The 26,331-nt window shown below is 37.8% G+C and overlaps 1 protein-coding gene across 2 annotated transcripts; it reads right to left on the reverse strand.

The window, feature by feature from the left end:
• Positions 1–1,428: 1,428 nt before the first annotated feature.
• Minpp1 (multiple inositol-polyphosphate phosphatase 1) lies at positions 1,429–23,856 on the reverse strand. Of its 2 annotated transcripts, XM_090346326.1 has the most exons (5): positions 23,226–23,856; positions 20,814–21,011; positions 18,471–18,568; positions 16,400–16,533; positions 1,429–2,890 (listed from the first exon to the last, which is right to left on the reverse strand). In XM_090346326.1, the coding sequence occupies exons 1-5, from the start codon at positions 23,854–23,856 to the stop codon at positions 2,494–2,496; spliced, it is 1,458 nt and encodes a 485-aa protein (XP_090202452.1). In that variant the 3' UTR covers positions 1,429–2,493. The 2 variants fall into 2 exon arrangements, with proteins under 2 accessions (XP_090202452.1, XP_090202453.1); XM_090346327.1 differs by lacking the exons at positions 16,400–16,533; positions 18,471–18,568 and having other exon boundaries at positions 2,694–2,890.
• Positions 23,857–26,331: the final 2,475 nt, after the last annotated feature.

The raw sequence follows: 26,331 nt of genomic DNA on the forward strand, positions 1-26,331 counted from the left end.
GATAAATACGGTCAAATCTGTTGATTTTCATGTATGAAAATAGAACAATAAAGCCTGGTGAAATTATTTTTAGATGGTGCAAGGGTAATAAAGGGGGTGAGTTTGACTGGAATATAACGCATCATAAACATGTATAAAAATGTCATAATGAACCCCCCAACCCCATAAAACTAATGTATGCTAATAAAACAAGCTAAGCTGTCATCAAAATCTCCGTAATACAGATGCTGAGAGAAATTTGAGCGAGAAATGCTTTACATGAAGTTGAAAGCAAAAAAAACTTACCTTGTCTCTCTGGCTCAGAAGGCAAAAAAGTTTTATTTAATTTTTGCCAGTCCTGGGGCTTGAACTCAGGACCTGGACAGTCTTTATCTTTTTCTAGTGCTCTAGCAGTTAAGGCACTGTACCACTTGCAGGTTTTTCTGTGTATGTGGTAACAAGAAATTGAATGTAGGGTTTCATCTAAGCTAGGCAAGCACTCTACCACTATGCCACACTCCCAGTCCAAAAAGAGGAACTTTTAAGGAAAACAAAGTACTAGTCTCTCAAAGAAGAACAACTAGGGCTACAGCAAAATTGTTCTTGTCTCCAGATGAAAACATGTATTATCACTTAAAAAATGTGTTTTATCACTATATATATTCAAGGATATATTTCACCGATACATGCTTATATAATCTTCATCAAAATGAAACTGTTTTCTGGAATGAGAGTATTTGATCAGAGTTTCCAAATGTATCCAAGTTGTTAATGTTTAATCAACATTAGCCAAGCTTGGTAGATCAAACTCTGAGAAACAGCAGAGAAAAGTTGCTAGATTTCCAACTTGATTTAATTTTCCATTTACAAATAGAAATCTTATTCACAAATAAGATATCTGAATTAAGCTTTGTTAGTATACTTATCAGGAGTATCATACAACTCAGAAGACTATCACTTTAGGGAACAAGTATTTCTCTTAGCTCAAAAAGTGTGAATACTGGGCTGGGAGTTTGGTCGAGTCGTAAAGCTTTCTCCTAGCATGCATGAAAACTGGGGTTCAACTCTGGGCCTGGGTGCTGTTCCTGCTCTTCAACTCAAGGCTACTGGTTTTCTAGTGGTTAACTGGAGATAAGAGTCTCATGGTCTTTAGTGACTGAGCTGGCTTTTGAACCATGATTCTCAGATCTTAGCCTCCTGAGTAGCTATGATTACAGGTGTGAGCCAACGTGCCTGCCTTATTTGAAGAAATTTCTATTAGAGGAAAACTCTTATATTTTCTGAGCAAAGCTACTTAAAATTCCAACTGTGTACCATCAATTAGTGATTGAATTTGAACAGGGATAGCAGAAATGATCCAGAAATAAAAATCACAGGAATTTATACTTTTATGGCATTTGACCAAACTCAGAACTTCATTTCAAACAGGCTAAAAACTATAAAAGCAAAGCCAATCAGAAAAAAGTCTTTATTTAAAAGGGGATGGGGGAGCCAACCCAAAAGATGGAATTCATTAACAAAATATAAAAATGGAAGCCAAATGTCAGGGTAAAAATAGTTAAGAAATTTAAGAAACTTTGATTCTGTCCTTTTCATCTGCTGCTACTGGTCCTTTTTTTTCTATTATGATATATGCGAAACTGCTCTGATGATGATTTAAGCTGACCTTGCAAGACTTACCAGAAGGTAAAATGAATTACCAAAAAAGATGTTCAAATATTTTATAAATAGTATTAACAAAAAATTTTTTTTATACTTTTATCTTTCTTTAGCAAAAGTGTCCTTTCAAATGAGCTACTTTTTTTTTTCTTGGTAGGTCATTGGGCTTGAACTCTGGGCCTGGGTGCTGTCTCTAAGCTCTTCAGCTCAAGGCTACCACCGCCCTACCCTTAAGCCAAGCCCCACTTACTTCCCGTTTTCTAGAGGTTAATTGGAGATAAGAGTCTCAGGTCCTTTTGTGCCTGGGCTGGATTTGAACCTTGATCATCAGATCTCAGCCTTCTGAGTAGCTAGGATTACAGGTGTGAGCCACTGGCCTGGCTCAAATCAGGTACTTTCTTAACAATGGTTCACACTCTCACTTAGAGATGTTAGACTTCCAAGGTGATAAACTTCGACAATACTTCACAATATTGCTGATTAGGCAACAATGGGACTGTCCCACCTAAGCAAGAAAAAAAACTGTAGTACAACTTGTAATTTTCTAACCAAGTACAGATAGCTCATTTGAAATTATATTTTGGTAATCCAGCATTTTCAAGTGTGGTCTTTAAATGATTCTACTCCAGTGTGAAGTCTCCTGTAAGTTTGCAGGGTAGTTCATTGCTGTAAACAAGTGTAGTGCCAGTTGTTTGACTTCATTTCTTTTTTCCTTAAGAGAACTGCTCTAGTGAAGAATCATTTATCTACCATGTCCAGTCACAAAATGTAACACTATTTCTCTATGAAAAGTCTATTACAAACATATAATCACCCCCAGGAAAACACTGCAAACTAAGAAAGGTCTGCTGTCACTCATAGCTCATCAAAAGTGCTGTTCATCTTTGGTAATGCACATTCTTCACTGGCTTGACAACTCTGCAGAATGTCCTTATAGTGGTTCTTTAAATCCTCATACAAAGAAACAGTCTCCTGTGAGTGGGCCATGGGTAACACCTTTTCATTTAACAACATCTGTACTTGGAACTCTTCTTTAGGAGTCTTAGCATCTTCACAATGGTAAAGCACAAATATTAGATTGGAGGCATAAGGTACAATGTGGCCACTTCGGAACTTCCTGTGGACCTGTTCCTCATAATTATAAGCTGTTAGGGGTTCCTTGTCTTTGAAGTAGCCCATGAGAGAAAGCAGTGGAAGTAGGGTCTCTGCATGGCCAAACTGGAGGATGACTGGAGAAGAAACTGGCTGAGACCTTAAAAGAAAAATTGAGGGGAAATATATGTACATATTCATATCACAAGACAATATCTACACTTGGTAGTACCCAACTCCCCTCCCCACACACTTAAAGTAATTCCATCTTCAAAATCCTTATATATATATATAACTCAAGTGTAATGGTAAAGATTTTGCATTGTTGGTGGATTGCTTTTATAAGCTAGTTTGGGCAAAAAGTTCACAAGATCTCATCTCATTTTAATAAACAAGCCAAGTAGAGTTGTCATGTCTGTAATCCTAGCTAGGCAAAAGGCATACATAGGAACTACATAGTCTGAGGCTGTTCCAGGAGGAAAACAAAATTTTATCTGAAAAGTAATTGAAGTAAGAAAGGGGTGGAAGCATGGCTCAAATGGCAGAGCTTGCATAGCAAGTACAAGGCCCTTTGAGTTCAAACCCCGGTACTGCCCCTCCCTAAAAGAGAAGTCTAGTAAATCCTTCCACAGCCTCCTCATTTTGAAACCAAGTTCAGAACAGTTACAAAAGGGTAATAGTATGATCTATGCTACTTACTGCAATGTGCCTGGGATTGGGAGTAAGCATTACACAGTGCCAGAAACACAAACTATACTTAGCAGTATGATCTAAGTTATTGTTTTGTTTTGGCTCCCCCTCACTATTTTTTTTTGCTAGTTGAGGAGCTTGAACTCAGGGCCTGGGCACTGGCCTTGAGCTTTCTCAAGGGTAGTGTTCTAGCACTTGAGCCACAGCACCAGTTCCAGCTTTTTTTTTTCTGTGTATGTGGTACCAAGGAATCGAACCCAGGGCTTTGTGCATTCCAAGCAGGCACTCTACCACCACTAGGTCACACTCCTGGCCCCTTCCCAATGGCTTTTTTTCCCCTAGTAAAAACTTTATGAAGAATCAGTGAATCACTTTCTGGCCTTTTACAGAAAGAGTATGATTTGTATCCCTTTTCACAGACAGGCTATCGAGCCTCAGACATGGACTTGCATCTACTTTGCCATGATAAATATTTTTAAATTTCTGACAGCTTTCAAACAGAAGGAAAGGTGACAACTACATATAAATGCTATAAGTATAATCTCCATATACAGAACTATGTTTACTACACAAGTAGCATTGAAAACTCTACCAAATTAACAAATGAAAATATTTTAAAGGTCTGAATAATGGCGTCAATAAAACAAGACAAGGAAAACTAAGATTGAAAGTCAAAATTAAAGAAGCCATTCCTAATGTTGTACTACTCTCACCTCATACATAAGTACATAAGAAAAGACTTGGGTTTTCCCAATTAGAATACCTACTTAGAAATTCAGACACTTAAACTTACTTTTAAACTACTGCTGACTTCAAATCAACAGGGGAAGAAACACAGTCATCACACTAGTTCAGGAAGACTGCATGGTCAGTCCTTGGTAACTAGGCTCTCAGTACAGGCATCTGAACTGGACAACTTAAAAACCTCCTTTTAACAGAATATAGTTTGGTAAAAACATGTTAAATACTACAGAATTAGACAATACATTAGTTCTTAAATTAAGCATTGATTCTTCTCCAAGTATTGTACAATAGGCAAAGACATTTCTCATGGGTGTTTTTTTTTTATCTGAAATAATATGCAATAAGAAATAATTCCAAAGAGAAGCAGTGCTGCGGCTCAAGTGGTAGAGCCACTAGCCTTGAGCTGAAGAGCTCAGGGACAGTGGCCTGGCCCAGAGTTCAAGCTCCATAACCAAAAAAAAAGATAAGTATAAATGTGTAATACATATTTTATATTTCATAAAATCACCTAAATGATTAAGGAATATGTGAAAATCATTCTCAAAGATATATGCACCATGGCTGGGAATCTGGCCTAGTGGTAGAGTACTTGCCTAGCATGCACGAAGACCAGGGTTCGATTCCTCGGTACTACATACATAGGAAAAAAGCCGGAAGTGGTGCTGAGGCTAAAGTGGTAGAGCTCTAGTTCTGAGAAAGTCCAAGGACAGTGCTCAGGCCCTGAGATCAAGCCCAGGACTGGCAAAAAACAAACAAACAAACCAAAAAAATGAAAGATATGTACACCAATTTATTAGACACAGTATAAAATAACAATTGGTTGGTATCTTTCTTCCAAAAAGTCAAAAAGAACCGGGTGTGGTGGTTCATGCCTGTAATCCTAGCTACTCAGGAGGCTGAGATCTGACAACTGTGGTTCAAAGCCAGTTTAGTTCAGGCACTAAAGTCTGTGAGACTCTTAACTCCAATAAATCACCAGAAAACTGGAAGTGGCACTGTGGCTCAAGGAGTAGGACAGTAGGCTTGAGCTGAAGAGCTCAGGGACGGCGGCTAAGCTGAGAGTTCAACTCCCACAACCGTCAAAAAAAAGGCCCAAAAGCCAAAAAGGTAGCCTATGACAAAGGTAGCCTACGACAAATTATAGACTTAATGAAATTGTCTCTATTTATGAACTAAATAAAAAACAAAAAAAAGAACAGGACTTGACGATGTAGCTTAGTAACAGAATTATACTTAGTATTCTCAAAGCCTTAGGTCCAAACCCCAGCATGGGAAGGAGGTAGGGAATGCCTTAGAAACACACAAAAAAGTTTTATGTACTAATTTTTAAAGCATTTAAATATTTTGTATAAATGACTTCAGTCATTGCAAACAAAACAAAAACAATTCACTAAATGTGAAAAGGCTTTAAGGGTAATAAGTAGAATTTCCCACACTCTTTAAGTTAAAAATAAAACTTGTGACCTTGCCGAATGCTGGGATTACAGGTTATGTGTCACCATGTCAGTATTTTTTTTTTTTGCTTTCTATCAAAAGTATTCCATACAATAATACCTCAGAATATGAACTGTTCAAGTCCCAGACATAAATGTTTTTCTTCACTATTTTTCTTCACTAGCCTGAATTTAACTTACTCATCATTAGATAAGGATAGGGTGAATTCATATTAAAATTTTAAAGATAATGTAACCTTTTTCTCCAAGACTAAAAAAAAACCTAAAAAATAAAGAAGAATACTATCTAAATAATGTTTTTGAAATGTAAAAATCCAAAGAACTTAGCTATCTTTAAATTACATAGTCCAAATCAGGAGTCACTTGCAACCAAGAATGTCAAAATGCTTTTTGTAACATAAACTAGAATAACAGATATATATATATATATATATATATATATATATATATATGCTGATATCTGCCTCACTGTTTGAAACTCAACCAACAAAATATCAAACTGGGTATATCAATAAGTGACATATATTTGTAGTACAAACATATAAAAAGACATATGGAAAGACTATTTCCCTTCCACAAGGTGAGTAATCTTTTTTTCTTTTTTTTTTTTGCCAGTCGTGGGGCTTAATCTCAGGGCCTAAACACTGTCCTTTGATTTTTCTCAAGGCCAGAGCACTACTTCCAGATTTTTTCTATATATGTGGTAACAAGAAATCAAACTCGGGCCTTTGTGCATGCTAGGCAAGCACTCTACCACTAGGCCAAACTCCCGGCCCCATGAGTAATCTCTTTTAAACAGATGTTCATGTTTATATCCATTTTCCCCTTCTTAAGACTTACTCAAATTTCTTGGTTTTTGACAGATTTAAGTAGCATTAAGCATCAAATAAAAAAACATATCAGATGTTATCAGATTTGCATTCTCAATCACAACTAAATAGGAAAAATGGGGAGTTGAGTACCTTCAAGTAGAGTTGGCTAAAAGAACTGTAGAGTGGGGCTGGGAGTTTGGCCTAGTGGTTAAAGTGCTTGCCTAGCATGCATGAAGACCCGGATTCGATTCCTTGGTACCACATACATAGAAAAAAGCCGGAAGTGGTGCTGAGGCTCAAGTGGTAGAGCTCTAGCCTTGAGAAAATCCAAGGACAGTGCTCAGACCCTGAGCTCAAGCCCAGGACTGGCAAAAAAAAAAAAAAAAAAAAAAGAACTGTAGAGTTTGTGTGTTCACATATAGAAAAGGACTTTTTTCTTTTAGTGGCCTTAGGTTTCTAACTACTCTGATGAAAATATACAAGAGTATTTATTATCTAATTTTCACAAGAGGCCATTAAAAGATGTGTATAAGTTTTTATAAAGTAAATCAGTAACTTATATGAAGAGGATGTGGTTCAATTCTAAGCACAATCTGCCCTTTGCTCTAAGTGTTACAACTTAACAGTAAGTCTTTTAAGAGTTTTAAGCCATCTCCCAAAACTGGTTTACTCTAGTCATTATAAGCCCAATCACTATGGAAAATAACAAAATCCCCAATTTTTCCTTGAAAACAGCCCCAGGCTGACATGACAACTTTTCTGTGTTTCATTCCCAACCTTCTCCAAACCACAGCCAGTCTATAATTAAGTTCCACATATTGGCAACAGCAAATGGAAATAAATGTGTCTAAATCTGAATAAGAAATTAAGAATGTGTCTCCCAAGCACATATACATGTAACTTTACAGATAACACATAACATAAGTAGGAGAAGAACAAAAAGGGAAGGAACATGAATTGATTTTCAGTTTACACAATTTCCTATATTCACATACACACATATAGGCTCTGCACATTATTTTGCAATATACTGCTGAGCATATAAAGATTACTACATCCACTTTATCTGTGATCTTATGTCACTATTATTCAATACACAGTTGTGAAGTGTATAGTCTTTTGGCAGGAAAATGGACACTTTTTCAAAAGGTAGATAAGGCAGGTACAAGTGACTCAGTAATTTAAGAACCTTACTAAAGGAGTGGAACTTCACCTAGATAAATGCACTAATATATATATACATAGTGCCTCAGGAGCTCAGACTCCATAGCTCAAGAATGTCTGTGTGCTATACAATATGAAATCTTGAGGAATAATACAGTTAAAATTGGGTTCAGAGGCCAGGAGTTTGGCCTAGTGGTAGAGTGCTTGCCTAGCATGCATGAAGACCAGGATTCGATTCCTCGTTACCACATACATAGAAAAAAGCTGGAAATGGTGCTGAGGCTCAATTAAGTGGTAGAGCTCTAGCCTTGAGAAAGTCCAAGGACAGTGCTCAGGCCCTGAGCTCAAGCCCAGGACTGGCAGAAAAAAATAACTGGTTTAATACTGGCTTTGATCTTCAGAATTACATGCATTCCAGAAATCAAATAATTTTATCCTAATAAATTCTATATTTAAAATTTCTTCACAGAATTAAATTTACAAACAGGAAATTAATTATAATCTATCCACAAACAGATTGTCAACAAATCAAATTTCATATCCAAAGTACATTTTAGCTTTAAAGAAAAACTTGGGCAACATCAACTGTTGATACTAATGTAAATAACCAAATGTATGTATCTACATTAATTTTGTGTGTGTGGGGGGAGTAATAGGGCTTGAACTCAGCCTGGGTGTTGTCCCTGAACTCTTCAGCTCAAGGCTATTGGCCTACCCCTACCCCTGGGCATTGTTCCTCTGCTCTTCAGCTCAAGCCTACCACCCTACCATTGAGCCAAGCCCCACTTTCATTTTCTAGGAGTTAACTGGAAATAAGAGTCTCAGGTCCTTTTGTGCCCAGGCTGGCTTTGAACCTTGATCCTCAGATCTCAGCCTCCTGAGTAGCTAGTATTATAGGCGTGAGCTACCGCAGTGCCTGACTGTATTAATTTCTTTACAGGAGCACACAGACAGAATCATGCCATGGGGCATTGATCTGGTAAACTCACATCTTATTTTAGAGAAAAAAGTTCAATATGGGCAGGTAAACTACCTAATGTTATCAAGAAAGAATGCAACTACTCAATTATAGATCTCCATTTACTTATATAAATTTGTAAGATTTTATTAGAGCTTCAGCCAAACTAAAATTTAGTTTGAAATCTAAAATTATGTCATTAAATAAGATTGACTCTGTATGTGTACAAAGTAGATAAAATACCAAAGCAAAGAAATTCAAAAGGCTCAGCTAAGTCAATACATGTTTTTCTTCAAGCATACTTAGGCTAAATTTTTTTTAAGCTCCTAGTTCATGTTTCACACACAACTCATGTTACACATCCATGAGTATCAAATAGAGCTTTAGGTAACTTGTATAATTTCTACACTTACATTAGTGTACACATAAGTAGCAGGAATTCACAGAGATACAAGATGTTTGGAGGAAAAAATTTTTAGAAACAAAAATACATTTTCCCCCCAAGTATTATACAGTTGATTATCAGTTCCGGTAAGTATTTGGAAAAGCAGCAGTATTTTTCCTCAAGGAAAAAATACATAAGACAGCTTATAGTTTCAGCTGAAATGGAGTAATAGGAACTAGGCTTACCATATACTCTGCCTACTTCAACTAGAAAAATGTGCAGTTCTCAGATAATCAACAACAGTGAAAGTAGGGGAGAAGCAAGCAAATGAGGTTAACCCATCAACGGCCCCAGTTTACTACCTAGATTTTGCAATGGGGAAAAAGAAACCCAAACAGAAAGGTAATCACAAAGGCTGGAAGCGTGGCCTCCTGGTATAGTGCTCAACTACCATGCACAAAGCCCTAGGTTCAAGTTCCCATACACAGAAAAAGCCAGAAGTGGCACTGTGGCTAAGTGGCAGAGTGCTAGCCCTGAGGAAAAAGTGTCCAAGGACAGTGGCCAGGCCTTGAGTTCAAGTCCCAGGACTGGGAAAAAAAAGTAATCATAAAATGGGAGATGAAATTTAGGGAAGCCACACTAGCTAGAATTCCTAGGTCAGAGTAACAGAGAAGAAAGCATTATTCTCAAAGAGAACTCTGTAGCTCAGTAAAGCCCCCTTGAGATGTCAGCTGCTACTGACAAGCATGTGGGAAAACTAGCCAAATGGGGGTGGAAAAAATAACACTGCAAAGGAACAGGTGAGAAATTTTCCAAAGCTAATATAAGCCAATTAGTGGTTTTTGTTCACATAAGCCAAACTGGGAAAACCTGGAAATACATAGGATAACATGTTATAAATAGGAGAAATCCTTCAATGGTATGAAAAAAATTAGCCCATCAGAAGATAGTTTCAAAAAAGAAAAAAAAAAATCTATCCTAAATCTGACAAAGGATATATCCATAATGAAAGCATACCTCCCTAAGCTGTTTTATTTGTAATAGCCCCAATCTAGAAATAATCTACAAACACTATCAAAAGGTGCAAAAGATGAAAGGACTTTGTTATCTGGGATATTGTATATATGTTTGTTTACTTGAAATAGGGAAGGGAAGGGGGAAAACAAGATGATTGGGAGGAGGTGGGAGGAGAGAAAGGGGGACAAAAACATGAGAAGGGGTATCAATGTTCGAGAAGTAATGCACCCACGAAACTGTAATCCTTCTATATACAAAATACAAAAAAAGGTGAAAGGATGACCCATATGGAACTGCAGAGTAGGGTGGCCATGGCTCATGCTTCTCAAGGGGCTGAGATCGAGGGGTCGTGTTTAAAGCTAGTCCAGGCAGACAAACCCCAAAGACTCTTATCTAAAGTAACTATGGTTCAAATGGTATAGTTCAAATGGTAGAGCTACCAGCCTTGAGTGAAAAAAACCAAGTGGGAGCATGAGATCCTAGGTTCAAGGCCCAGTACCAGCAACCCCCAAAATACAGGTTTTGCCAGACCAAAGATACCATGTTCTTGCATGTTTTGGGCAAATGCGCGCACACGCGCGCACACACACACACACACACACAAATGTGTTCAGGGAAGCTTTGTCAAAAATTAAGAGCCCACCTCAAACATAACCAGAACAAGAAGGAAAAGGCTAGACATGTTGCTTAAGTGACAGGATGCCTGGCAAGCAAGTATGAATCCCTCAGTTCAAACCTCAATACCCTCTCCAACAAAAAAAGTTCACTATCACCAACACTATCTTCAAAAAAGAAAACAAGGAAGTGCCACTCATTGATAGCCTGCAATATTTCAAAAACCTATTAAATGTAGAAGGTGAGGACAAGGTGGCACTTAGTAAAAAACAGGTAATGGAGGGGAAAAAGAGACTATTACATATTCTGTCACTGAATACTGGGAACACTAACTGGATCAGAGTACTATTTTGCATATTGAAGAAAGGTAGGGAATTATGTTTATGTAATAGTGTATGTGGGGTATGTGTGTGTGTGTGCACCAGTTCTGGGGCTTGAATTCAGGACCTAGGCTCCTGTCTCTGAAGTTTGTTTTCTTTTTTTTGCTCAAGGTTAGTACTCTACCACTTGAGCCACAGCTCTACTTCCAGCTTTTTGGTAGTTAATTGAATATGAGTTTAATAAACTTCTCTTTCAGGAATGGTTTCAAGCTGCTGGGATTACAGGTGTGAGCCACTAGTGCCCAGCAATGGCTACACTTACATGGTGTCCAATCAACTAGTGTCACTACAGGCTCATTTCAATGCTGCCATCTCATGGCAATATATGGCATTATATAACCTAAAAAGTCTTTTTCAACTATAGAATCCGAAAATATCAAAGACTTGAGAACACATCAAAAGGTAGAAAAAGGGCTAAAATAGTAATTTAATGACAGTAACAATCATTTATTATTTGTAACAATTTTGCTGTTTGGGAATATTCTTGACAGAACAGAAGCTCTCAGGAGGTAAATAGTTCACAATAAATAATCTTTGAGAAAAAAAAAACTGATTTGATAAATCCCCCTATCTAAAAAGGTAATATGTGAACAGAGATAATAGGGAAAAGGAACATAGAAAACAATTCAGTTATTGCGCTTCTACTATAAATTCAATCTGTTTTTCTAATCACAACTGCTCAGAAAACAGCAGCTGCTTAAATTTGCTTCAATAGTGTAGTCATTGGTTTTAACTCTAATCTCATAGCCATAAGGATTTTTAGGAGGAAAAATAAATGTCAAGATTCTAATAAAAGTTAGGGACTCGGAATTTAGACAGGCAGTTGTATTTTATTGAAATACTGACAAGGGATACATCAGTCTTCAATTTCTTCCACAAAGTAAAATCATGTTGAAAAAATATTCAACAGCACTGAAAACTGTCTAAGTTCATTTTAACATAAAAAATAACCTGTACACTTTTTTTTTTTTTTTTGGCCAGTCCTGGTCCTTGAACTCAAGGCTTGAGTACTATCACTGAGCTTCTTTTGCTGAAGGCCAGCACTCTACCTCTTGAGCCACAGCGCCACTTCTGGCTTTTTCTGTTTATGTGACACTAAGGATTCAAACCCAGGGCTTCACACCTGCTAGGCAAGCACTGCATACTACCTTTCCAGACCATATACTATCATCTTAAAGGAAGGAAAGAAGAGCATCAAATAAAGTAGTCTGGGAACTTTGAAATTAAGGTGAAATCAGTTCTTTGGACAGCATGGCAAGTTATTATGTGTATATTACACAGACACATACACACACACACAACATATACTCATTCTCTCATACACTCAGTCATTCACATGGTGCCATAAACTTTAAACTTAAAAACAAGAATTTTAAGTCATTAAAAAGATTAATATTTTGATAGATCAGGAAAATACAAAGATAAAATAGTCTATTAGAATTTTATTATTCAACTGGGCATTGTGCTCAGCCCTATGATCAAAGCTACTCAAGAGGAAGAGAGACAAGGTGGGCAGTTTGAAGTTTACTGTGGTCTCAAAAGGAAGCCACTAGAATGGATTCAAGCACAGGAGTGACATATTCTGATTTATTTTGGAAAGTACATTTGTACAATTTCTGCACTTCCTGCAGCTAGTATGCATAAAGTAGTCCTTAGAAGATGTCCAGGCAGGCCTCTTCAGGGAGTCTATTACAAAGGTATATGATGCCTGTAAGCAACAAGACTGGCATGGCAAAAAGTACCTGAAGTACAGTAGATTACAGAGGTAAAATTTATAGGATTTGAAGATACAGTCAATGAGACTGCAAACTGGGAGTGAATGACCAAAGTGAATTGCTTTAGTTGGTTAGAAGGCATTATTGTCGGTGTGGATCAGGGTAATTCTCCTTAGTTTTTTGGGAACTAAGTATGATTGATGTGGAGACCATAACCTTCAACCCACATTTTATTTTTTGCCAGTCCTGGGGCGTTCTTGAACTCAGGGTACGGGCACTGTCCACAGACACTTTTTGCTCAAGGCTAATGCTCTGCCACTTGAGCCAGAGTCACTACTGGCTTTTTCTGTATATGTGGTACCAAGGAATTGAACCCAGGGTTTTGTGTCTGCTAGGTGAGTACTTTGCCACTAAGCTATCCTCCCAGCCTCATTCCATATTTCATTACTTTTATTAGCTATATCAGTATCTTTAAAACCCTAATCAATCTCTTCACATAAAGTGTTTATAATGCAAGAGTCTTTGAATCTAATGCAGACATTAATGATCTATTTTTGTCTCATAAGATCTGCTTTTTTCAGAAATTTCAAAAATAAACAATCATTCAACACATAGTCTTACATATTTGACTTACTTAACGTAATGTTCTGAAGGTATCCATTTGGTTTAAGCTATTAGCCATTCATCATGTTGTTGAGTAGGGTTGCATTATATAGATATATCATACTCTGTTGGTCTATTTATCAGTTGATGGACATTTGAATTATTTAATTTTTAGTTATCATAACTAATAACACCATAAACATTTAGTCTATGTAGAAAATATTACTTTTTCATCACTAATGAACAGATACTTAGGACCAGATTTGCTAAGTCATATAAATGTGTTTAAGAAACTGCCTATCTTTCCCTAAGAGACTATATAGGTTAACATTCATATCAAGAGTAAATTATATAGATTTTTCCAGTGTTATTGTACTTGGGACAAGTCTTTCTTATTTTCTATTTTAGAAGAAATATTAGTGGTATTTCATTGCAGCTTTAATATCTACTGATGGCAAGCATCTTTTCATGAGCTCATTTGCAATCCATATGTCTATATATCTTTTTCAATGAAGTCCATTCAAATCTTTTTTTCTTTTGTGTGTGTGCCCTATGAAGATTGAATCCAGGGACTTGTTTATGTTCAGTCCATTCTGTCATTAAAGCACACTCTCAGCCTTCATTTGTGCTTTTAGAACCTCTGGATTCTAGAAATGATAGGAATTTCTGAACACACAGAGCCAAGAACATCAGAATTTTATTTTATTCTGTTCAAAAGGGAGCTTTTGTGCCACTCTAGAAAGAAATTGGCGTTTCAGTATTTTGCCTTGTTATCTGATATATTGTATATATGTTTATTTGGTTATTTGAAATAGTATTGGGAAGGGGGGAAAACAAGATGAGGGGGATGGGGGGAGGGAAATGGGGACTAAGACATGAGAAAGGGAATCAATGTTTGTGAAGTAATGCACCTTCTATCTGGTAAATATAATGTAACCCTTCTATTAATTACAATAAAAAATACATAAAAGAAAAAGAAACCTGTGCTATTGTTTCCTTATTTGTGAGCTTTAATTTTATATATTCTAGATTTAAATCTTTACTTATATGCGTTTGTGTTCTGCAAATATTCCCTCCAAATCTATGTTAACAAATTATGCTTTTGGTGTTATATACAACAAATCCTTAACATATCCAAGGTCATGAATGTTTACCCTTAGGTTACTGTACCTATATTTTTTTACAATTTTTCATTTTACATTTAAATCTATTATTATGAGGTCTAAGTATCTACTTTTTAAAAAAATTAACATGGATATCCAATTGTTTCAACACTGTCTATTGAATAGACTATCCTTTCCCTCAATGCATTGTCTTGGCACCTTTAACTGAAAATCAGTTTATAATATACAATGCTGCTTCATATATGTGGGTACTTGGTTCCCAGACTTCTCATAATAACACAATCAGGGATATTAACTTAATCATTGGAAGTGTTTATATAAAATAGTATAATATTTACATGTGACCTATCTGTACCCTCCCATATTTATAATTCCCAATATACTGTAAATACTACATAAATAGTTCTTATGCTGCTAGTAGTAAGGAAATTAGTAACAAGAAAAATACCCTGATCATGTTCAGCACAGATGCACTTTTTTCAAAATTTTTAGATCCATAGTTAAGTTGGATCTACAGATCCCCATCTATAAACTCTTACTCATATAAAGTATTGTCATCACTAAAATTCCAAGAACGTAAACGGTTGGTAAGAAAAATTTAATAATCATCCTGCTTTTGTTGTTTTTTGTTTTGTTTTGTTTTTGTGGCAGTCCTGAGGCTTGAACACAAGTTCTGGGCCCTGTCCTTGGGTTTTCTCAAGAATAGCACTCTACCATCTGAGTCACAGTACTACTTCCAGCTTTTTCTGTGTATGTGATATGAAGGAATCAAACCTAGGGCTTCATTCATGTGAGGCAAACATTCTACCACGAAGCCACACTCCTGGCCCCGGAGACTGTTTTTTTTTTTTCCTAAATCCCATCAAATCCAAGAAAATTCTACAAATTACTGTCATGTCAACAAATAATATATATTGGTATAAATAAAACTTACTACTGGAAATATGGAACAATGTGTCACCTCCAGTCTTTTCCCGTCTTATTTTTTCTTTTTTTTTGCCAGTCCTGGGCTTGAGCTCAGGGCCTGAGCACTGTCCTTGGACTTTCTCAAGGCTAGAGCTCTACCACTTGAGCCTCAGCACCACTTCCGGCTTTTTTCTATGTATGTGGTACCGAGGAATTGAACCCGGGTCTTCATGCATGCTAGGCAAGCACTTTAACCACTAGGCCAAACTCCCGGCCCCCCGTCTTATTTTTTTTTTTAATATTTTTTATTGTAACCCCCGTCTTATTTTTATAGCATGATTCTTACAATCAATAGAAAATACCTAACCTCCATGTAAACATATCTGTCAAATAACATGGGGTTAGGTTCTACCAAAAATGACTGAGGGGAGAGGGGATGAGTGCTGGGGATTGAACCCAGGATTTCATGAATGTTAAACATGTATATCACATTTCCAGTGCCACTGAAAATGATTTTTTAAAAGACTGAAAAGTATGAATGTTAGCAAAGGTTTTTGAGTAGGAAACTCTTCCTTAAAATAAACCAGGAGGAGCAGAGCATGGTGGCTCACACCTGTAATCTTACTCAGGAGGCTGAGATCTGAGAATCATGGTTCAAAGCCAGCATAGGCACTAACGACCTTATCTACAAATAACCACTAGAAAACCTGAAGTGACACTGAAGCTCAAGGGGTAGGGCGGTAGTCTTGAGCTGAAGAGCTCAGGGACAGTGCCCAGGCTGAGTCCAAGCCCCATAACCGACAAAAAAAAAACCCCAAAACCCCAAAAACCCCCAAAACCGGGAACCATGTACAGGGTTAATAATTGTAGTATTAATAGTAACAATAAATAGAAGCTACTTAAAAACCTGTTGACAATTATAGTATACTCACACTATTGAATACTGTATCACAGTAAAAAGGAAGTACAGCTATATGCAGTAACATAATGACTATTACCAATGTAATTGGAGAGGGGGAAAAGTCTCAAAAGACAGTAAGTAGTATCCATTGGAAAGTATTTTCCAGAATCAGAATAACAAACTCAAATTTTAAAGTTTTACCTTTGTTTCTGTTCAACAGCTTTGTCCAAGTGCTGAAAGATATCCTGAAATAGGGTGCAACTGGATCGACTATTAATAGTATATCCATAACCTCTTTTCCAATATTGCTTCAGATCATTTAAATACTCTAATACCTACAAATAAAAATTTCAAAAATCATTTCTAATATACTCCTGTAAATGTAACAGACTGATTTAATAATTCCCTCTGAAAAGGTTATATTGTTTAACTACTACTCGAGAAAACAGAATCATTGCATTCTTAGTTTATATTTGCCATTCACACATTAGCAGTTGGCCCTATAATCTGTGATCCATAGTAGTCTCTGTTATATTATACAGTGAATCAGGAAAAATAGTGCTCTTATCAATTTTAAAACTGCCCCAATTTAGGCAGGGCATGGTGACTAGCACCTGTAATATTGACTACTCAAAAGGTAGAGCTCAGAGCCAGAAGTTTGGCCTAGTAGTAGAGTGCTTGCCTAGTGTACACAAAGAACCAGGTTCAATTCCTTGGTACCACATACTTTAAAAAGCCGGAAGTGATGCTGTGGCTCAAGTGGTAGAATTCTAGCCTTGAGAAAAACCCAAGGACAGTGCCCAGGCCCTGAGTACAAGCCCCAGGACTGGGGGGAAAAAGGATAGATATCAGGGGGACCACAGTTTAAGGCCAGTGTAGGTAAAAAGTTAACGAGATCCCTATCTCAACAAAAGAAGCTTAAGCATAGTGGTGTCCCCACTGTAACTGCAGCTACATGAAAGATATAAATGGGAGGATCACCATACAAAGCTGTGCCCCAGGCAAAAACATGTGATGCTATTTTAAAAAACTGCTAAAGCAAGAAAGGCTCTGGAGGCATAGCCTAAGTGATATAGTTCTTGCCTAAAGCATGTCCTAAAACCTCAGTATCAGCCCTCCTCCCCAAAATAACTGTCCCAATTAAAGAGATAACTTACATCTTCATCCTACCTACTGAAAGAAGTTCCTAGAGTGATAATTATACACATTTACAAATGATGAACAGAGTAGTGGAGACAGAGGAAAGTGGGTCATCAGAAAGTAATGTAGGGACATGGGAGGGAAACAAAATATACTTAGCTATTACTGGTACTGAGCATCCTTATAGCAATCATCCACTGGGGGTCCTTTACCCTCTTCCACCTCAACCACTGAGCATCAACTCTACTCTGGCACAATACTCACCGTATCACTTAAGTCCCTAAGTAACAAAATGAAGCACTTGTTTATATAAAAGTACATTAGCTGGGCCGGGAGTTTGGCCTAGTGGTTAAAGTGCTTGCCTAGCATGCATGAAGACCCAGGTTCGATTCCTTGGTACCACATTAGCTTTCAGCTTAAAATCTTGTTCTATTTGGCAAATGGTATACTTCTTTATAGAATTTAAATTCTTAAGTTGATTGTTCTGTATAAAAAAAACTGAAGGCTTTATATGTATGCAAGACATAGCAAGGGTATAAGAGGTCGGTAATTCTGGGAAAACTGTATTAACAGTGTTTAAGAAAATAACCTTCCCATCCTCAGAATTTACCTCCCTTAAAGCCACTAGAGGCCTGTCTAGAGGCCAAAAGTCACAGCTAAGAATGAAAACAGGAGGAATGAAGCATGCAGACAGAAATTATAGATGAATTACTGCCACCATGAGGTGGAACATGAAACTACATTTCTCATGAAAACTGTTACAAAAGTATCAGGAGTTTGGGAAACCACCTAGTCTCGCTGAACGTTGCCTTTCTATAGAAACAGCAATTTGTTCTATGCTGACTCTACAACCTCTCCCAGTAGTAAAATCTGATGATAGGCAAAATAGGCTTATAAGTTAGAGTAGGTAAGGAAGTATATAGAAATCAAATCACCAGAAAAATAGAAAAGTTTTCCAGAGACTTATGAATCCAAACTATTTACAAATATGTGGATCTATTTGAACATTAATCTTTACTTAAGGGAAACCAGATAGTTTCAATTCCTTAACTATGCTTATTTTCAGAAAAGATGATTTACTTAACAGCAACAACAAAGAAATCACATGACTAAAATACTACAAAATACTTACCTTTGCATCATCTACATCAAAAACATCACACCAAGGAGATTTAATGCCTTTAATTGCCAAGTCAAATGAACAGGTGAAAAAAGCCACCTGAATTAAATCTAGAGGGAAAAAATAGGTAAAATTTTTTAAGTTATTATTTCCATAATTTTTACAAAACTAAATGTCTATAAAAGCCATATGCAGTGAAGCTGAAGAAATTGGATGTTTGGTTTGGAAAACAGCCGTATTTCCCCCCACCCCCTAACTAAGTATTGCTTTGTACAATGTAAATTGGTAGAGCCACACCTGTTAGGAAGAAATCATGAGGAAATAGAGGTGTTGGTTCAATGAAACAAACAAACAAAACATTAGTTGTTTGAGCTGGGCATGGTAGCATATGTATTCCTAGCACTCAGAAGGAAGAGGCAGGAAGATTTGTAGTTTGTTAAACACAATTTGATTGTTGATTTTAGAGGGAAGGAACAAGAGGCTAAATTTATATAGGTTTTAGTCTCAAATTAGTAAAGAAATATATTAAACTTTTTAAAACTTAATCAACAGTTTCTACAACTATTGGGAAAACCACACACAAAAGAGAAGGGCATAAGAAAAAGGGGAGCCTGCAGCAAAGTCTATAGAAGTTGACAGAGAGGGAAGAAAGAACAGAGTAGCTAAAGGGGCAGGAGAAGTGAGACAATGTTAGTTTTTTCAAACTTAGCTGCCCAAGCAACTTTAAACCTGAATCACAGAATAAGTTATTTGAGATTTCCAGATTGCTAATTTGTTACTTTTTGTTACACGTTGCTAACTTACTGTTAAATATATATGAGTACTGAAGAAAAGGCTTTGGGAATGAGTGCTCAGATTCCTAAAAGTAGTCCTTGTCAGTAGCAATAAAACACTGATACTCTCTGATCAAGAAGTAGATGACATTTAATGCCAGAAGAGAGAAAAGTAATCTGCAGGTTTTATTTCTATTAGTTTCATTTTTCTTGAAACTTTACATCCTTTCTTCTTCCCTCAGAAAAAAAATGGTACCCCATTATTAATTGGTGCTGTACCTTTCTGCGTTAGAGTCTAAAGAATTCTGATGCAGTATATAGTTTACCAAAAAAGGGGGGGGGAAATCCTTGTCATTGGCAATATAGCAAACTTCCATGAAATGTAATTTGATGAATCTCTTGTGAACAAATTTGTTAGGAATAAATTTAAAAGACTGTATTATCCAGGTGCTGATGGCTCATGCCTGTAATTCTGGCTATACATCTGAGGATGTTAGTTTGAAGCCAGCAGGGATAGAAACTCTGTGAAACTCTTATCTCTGAAGTGGCACTGTGGCTCAAAGTGGTAGAGCACAAAGAGCTCAGGGACAGTGCCCAGACCCATACTTTAAACCCCACGACAGATTAAAAAAAAACACACACACACACACACAAAAAAAAAAACCCAATATTGAGAAATAATATGCTTAAAAAATTATTTGATATGGGTAATAATGATATAAAACCTAACCCTGACACTAATTTCTGGGCAAGCCACTCTAAGGTCTTTATATCTCAAATTGTCCACTGACAAAATAAAGAAGCTAGACAAACGACCTTGATGAGTGGTATCTGATTCATCTATTTTGACCCTTGGTTAATCTTTTGGAACATGAAAAAGATTTTGTATGAATTATAACAAGAAGATAATATAATAAAATAATCTTGTAAGAGAGAGTTGATAGGCAAAATATAGTAGTCAGTCTAGGCACCAGTGGCTCAGGTCTATAATCTAAGCTACTCAGGCTTGGACCTGAGGCTCAAGATTTAAAGACAGCCTAGGAAGGTTTATGAGACTCTACCTTCAATTAACCACCAAAATACTGGAAGTATATAGCTATGGCTCAAGTGGTAGAGTGCCAATCTTCAGCAAAAAAGCTGAAAGAAAACATGCTAGGCCTCGAGTTCAAGCTCCAACACCAGTGCGTGTGCACACGCACACAAAACAACCAAACAGTAACAGCAACAACAAAAAAATCCTCAATATTCAAAAGTAGTAATAAAAAAGACAGACATAGCTATATAAAAAATATAAACTCTATACAAAGCTACCAAAAGCAACTTAAAAGGAAGAGATAAATGAGAAAAGATACTTTTTGTTTTGTAAGTTGTATGTTTAGAAATGAAGCTTTATGTATTCCTCTGTTCTCAAAAAAAATTCCAGATCATTCCAATAGTCTTATACATTAATTTATATAATGCTCAAAAAACACTATGAATCTAAATGAGGTTTTCAAATTTCTTGATTCTGGACATAGTGTTTCTTAACCTAAATTCAATTGTGAGCTTTCAAAATTCACATGGAAGATAACAGATATATTACCTGCATTTAAATCATTTACTGGTACTTGTAAAGTATCTGAAACTTTATTTAAAATAGTCTGCATTTCTGGCCCAGTCTTGAAGGCTTCTACATGATAAAGAGCTGTTGCATTCCTTTCCACTTCAGTTAAAAACTTCTCACAATGATCAAAGAACCTCATTAGTTTGTCATTGATTCTTGGGGGTCCACACTCCATATCTAAAAGACAAAAATAGTATCACTTGTAAATTATTTAATTTCAAATTCTTGCAAATTTCATTTGAAGTGTTAACACTAGCAATCTATTACTATGAATGTCTGAAATAAACACATAATAATCAAGGAAAGCCAGTGGTAAAATTATTCCCTCTTTATAATGACTGTAATATATGAGAAAATGTGCTAGCAAATACTAAAAAGCAGATTTTTTTGAAAGAAAGTATGTTAAAACAATGCAATGTGAAAGTAAACTTAATGTTTCCTTGTAGAAAACAAAAAGTTACATAAGTAAGTAAAAAAAGTGCAAAACTGTTTGGAGGGACTTTTTTGATCAGGCTCAGAAAACTAAAAATTTAGCAAACTAAAAATTTAACTTTCTAAGTATACCAGATGAGACAGAATTCAAGACTGGTTCTGTTTCTCTATCAGAACTCTAAAGTATGAGCAGGGGCATTTTGTTTTTGTTACTTTCTCAACCATGTTATTTTACAAAAGATTCAGTAAACTGAAAAAAAAAAAAGACTGACAACACAAAATACACTGTTTCAAGCTGATATGCTGCGATAGATGCTTTATATCTTACAACTGAAGTTCCCAGGACTAAAATTCAATTAAGTTATATTATTTCTCCAATGTTCCATTTAAAGTTTAAATTCATTTAAGATTTATGTAAGTTACATTATTTCTCCAACTTGGCAACACATGTACAGAAAACACATTCACAATCATGCTACAATTTGGGGGCCTTTTAAAAATCAAATTCAAACCAAATATACTTTCTAATAATTTTCATCATGAAAAGTCACTTGAGTATAAAATATGAAATTAAAATGTCTCATATTGTTGTACACATAAGGAAGCACACTGAAATGGACAATTCTGACCACTTGGTCAATTGAGTTATATGTCTTACTTAAAAATGTTAAATAGAAAAGGAGACAGATTTCTCTGTGACCTCAAATTTGTTACTATCCAATTATTGCTGCTCTTTAAACAAAGATGCTTCCATGAAATCACGAAATCTAATTCAGGGGTTTTCTTAAAAAAATACACATACACATACTCCACAGGCTAAACAATTGTCTATAAATGATAATGAAGTGTCTGGGCAAAAGGTTTAATCTTTGAAACAGAAAATGATGAGGGGTGGGTTTATCCTGAACCATTCTGTTCATTGACTTTGTACTGTGAGTCAAATGGCATTTTCTACAATGCCAGCTGAGGACCATAATGCATTCATTCCAGGAGTTTCAGTACAAAATACACAGTATATAAGGTGCTACATTTCAATGTTCTGCTTCTGACATTCAGTTAATTTAAGGGATTCAGGGGAAAGTTTCACTCAGGCTAACAGAAAAACTTTGGCTATAATTAAAACATACAACTCAACAAGTACATGTAGTCAGTTATCCATAAGCTTAGTACAGTCAGTGGAGAAATTTCTTGAAGATGACTTAACTGCTATAGATGTACTTCTGATTTCTGTAAAATCCATAACTAAATGATATTCCTTGTTCCAATTCTGACCTTTAAAATTGATAAGCAACTATTAACACTATTAATCTTCTGACACAAAGATGTCACATGTTATTATTCTCAGCAAAAAATGTTACAGGACAAATGGAAGCTATATAATTATTAAAAACAAAAACGCTAAGTCAGATTTCCTGGGTCCATAACGAGCCAGGTGAACATGGGAAAACTACCTGGCATTTCTATTCCATTTTCTCCCCTGTCAGATGAAGGGAACTACCACCAGAAAGCAGTTGTAAGAGCTTAGTAAAACAAAATATAAGGGATGCCTACCATGGAACAGGCACCCATCTGAAAAAAAAACCAGAAAACCGGTTTTTGAACTTCAGTCCTTACACCAGATAAAGAGGCACGCTCTTGAGTTCAGCTTCTGTCCTTGTCAGAAGTACAACTAAACGTGTGAAACAGATTTGTAAGACACTGCACGTGTCCAAGTCCCATAGCCACAATGGGGGACCCCTCTACATTCAACACGAAAAGAAGGAAGAAGCAGGGCATAAAGAAGGTTTGAGCAGTTTCCTTTAAAAGACAGCAACATTTAAAAAAAAAAAAAAAAAAACGAAATAGAGAATGTCGAGAGGCACGCCCCCAACAGACAGGGCAACCCGAAGAAGGGGAGAGACTGCCAGCCGAGGGGAGGGAGAGAGGCCGGAGGCCGGGCCCCGGGCCCTCGCGGTTCACCTGCGACGTCGGGCGGAGGCGAGCCCGGGTGGTAGTGCTGCCACAGCCCCTGCAGGAAGGCGGCGCCGCTGTCCACGCAGCGGTGCTTGGAGCTGGTGACGAGCCGCAGGCGGCCGTAGTTCTCCCGACTGAAGAGGGCCGGGAAGAGCGCGGCCAGGCGGAGCGCCAGGCGCCGCATGTCCTGCCATCCCTTCTCCACCAGCTGCCCGTCCATCCAGTCCGCGTAGCCCAGCGGCCAGGCGGCCAGCGCGGCGCCCAGGCCGCCGGCTTCCCCGGCCCCGCCGCGGGGCCCGCGGGCCTGCAGCAGCCCGTGCAGCTGCCTCAGCTTGCGGATCTGTTTGGCCGTGGGGTAGCGGGTGCCATGGCGGATGAGGGCGACCAGCTGCACCGGGGTACAGGAACCTGCCAGCAACTTCGGGTCCCGCCGCGGCGCCTCCGGGTCCGACCAGAGCGCCGGGTTGACATCTTCGTAGCGAGTCTTGGTGCCGAAGTAGGGACTGAGCGCCGAGGATACCGCGTCGCCCGACTCCGGGACAGAGCAGCGCGCGAGCGACGAGAGCAGCGCCGCAGCCAGGGCCGCGGTGGGCGCTGCGCAGGCCCTGAGGACGCCGGGAGAGCGGCCGCAAAGCATGGTGCCGGGCGGCCCGCCGCGGGCGGCCAGCCTGAGGCTGCACCCGACTTCCGGTTCCGGTAGGCAGGGGGCGGCGACCTCGGAGGTCGGCTTCCGGTCCCGGGCCTTCTGCCCACCTGGAGCGGCTTTGGATCGCCTTGATGGTGGACGGCTGGTGTCGGAGGACGAACCCAGCGGAGCACGGGACACCGGTGGCACTGGTAGAGCCGGGGATGGCTGGCTGCCCCGGCACGTGGGCGAAATTCCTTTTCAACTGGCGCCTCCGACGGACTTCAAAGCTTCCCTGCGTGTCTGGTTTTGTAGGGCGTGGAGGAAGCCCACACCAAGCCTTTTTAGCCCTCCAGGCAGGGACATCTTTTCCTAGGTGACTCCGGGTCACTGGTCCTGTTTGTTTTTTCAAAATCTCTGAACCTTCTGCCTCTGCTTCACTTGAAAATGCGGATCGTTGGGCCCTTCTTCTCCACTCAGTCTGAACATCAGGAGACTCAGGAAAGGGTTTATCAATCCAGAAATTTCAATTTGTTTTTGTTTTATTCAAAACCTGAACCAGCAAAGCACCCCAAAATGATCATGTTTGTTGATCTTAAAGGCTTAAGAGAACAGGGACCATCATCCATATAATTTGGACGCATTGAATCATGGCCCACCAAGTTTACTCTGTTATTAAGTATGAAGTCATTACCTGTATGAAGCAAACATGTTATTTACAACCACTCCATAGCCAAACCCTTAGCCATGTGGTCACGTACACAAATTATTCAATCTGAATAATACCTTGAAGTCCCCTAAACCCTTGTATATATATTATATATATATATAATATATATATGCAAGTTGGAGGTTCCTCTTGGAAAAATAATCACTATCTTTACATTTAATTTGGTTAAGTTCCTCCTCAGGAAGCTTTGCTTCTAAATATTAACTAAGAAGAACATGGTATGAAATCAAAAATAGATTCCAACGTAAGCACTGAAATTTTAAGCTATTCTATGCAAGAAACCATCTTTAGTGCAGCAAGTGTGCAGTATGCTCTCTGTGTTATTTTGGTTAATGTCAATGCCAGTATTTTCCTGGTCAGTAATATTTTCAGAAAGCAGTGCTTAAATTAATACTTAGTGAATGTCTACCTCCTTTTTTTTTTTTGGCTTGAACTGAAGGCCTGGGCACTGTCCTTGAGCTTTCTCAAGGCTAGCACTTCACCACTTGAACCACAATACCACTTCTGGCTTTTTCTGTGTATGGGATACCAAAGAATTAAACCTAGGACTTCATCCGTGCTTTATAAGCACTCTACCACTAGGCCACACTTCAGCCCTGTCTACCTCCTTTTTAATAGACTTCATAACCCTTAGACTTTATAGGCTGAGCTGCCTACATTCATTCAGAAAGTACTTCACCAAGTGAATCACACTATATTTTGCTTAATACATAGTTTTCAATAATGGTTACCATACAGCTTAATCTCTTAAGTCCTCAAGATCTTCTCAAAGGCATCATTCTCTTCTTCCTACGTTTTCCTCCGTTCTATTAAATAATATTTTGAGATCCCTGCTCTTAACTATAGATTATGTGGTTAAGTTATACTTAAGCATGTGGCATTCTTACATGCTATATTTATTCCCAGCTTGATACTATTTCCCCCTAGAAACTCACTTATATAAACCAACTTATGTAAGCCAACTCCAATATTTTTTATGTCATGTTAAGATGACAATAAAAGTAGGCTGCCTCTGGCTGTTGGGGTTTCTATTGTTTTGATTTTGGCCTTTTGAATCAGTGTCTTGCCATGTAGGCCTGACTGGCCTTAAACTTACTGTCTTTCCACCTAAGCCTCCTGAGTGCTCAGATTATAGGTATGTATCACCATGCCTGATTGTGTTTTGGCTTTGACTAGGAAAAAGCCAGATGAACAAAGGGTCTATAAGCTTTGAATGCAGACTCTGAATTCTACCACTGTATGTGACCTTGATAAAGTTATACAAATTCTCTGAGCTCTAGTTTTCTTATCTGAAAATATGGAGTATTAGAACCTACATAGGCTGTGGGAGTGGTTCAAGTGACTGGCAAGTATGAGGCCCTCAAGTTCCAAACCCAATATACTAAAAAAGATGTAAATGATTGGCCAGGATTTGGCCTAGTGGTAGAGTGCTTGCCTAGTATACATGAAAGCCCTGGTTCGATTCCTCGGTACCATATGCATAGAAAAAAGCTGGAAGTGGTGCTGTGGCTCAAGTGGTGGAGCTCTAGCTTGAGAAAAGTCCAAGGACAGTGCTCAGGCCCTGAGTTCAAGTTCCATGACTGGCAAAAAAGATGTAAATAATATTAATAAAGATAACTTACATTGTAAGTTATAGAGTAACAATAATAAGTTAGAATAAGGAATTATTTACTTAAGTTGTATTTTTATCATTAATAATGTTTGGTATCATTATGCCTGCACTACAATACTTAATTCTTAAATACTTAACTGCAGTT

Source organism: Megascapheus bottae, chromosome 15 (genome assembly GCF_031878675.1).
Source record: "Megascapheus bottae isolate mThoBot1 chromosome 15, mThoBot2.hap1, whole genome shotgun sequence".
In the NCBI taxonomy this organism is placed as follows: domain Eukaryota; kingdom Metazoa; phylum Chordata; class Mammalia; order Rodentia; family Geomyidae; genus Megascapheus; species Megascapheus bottae.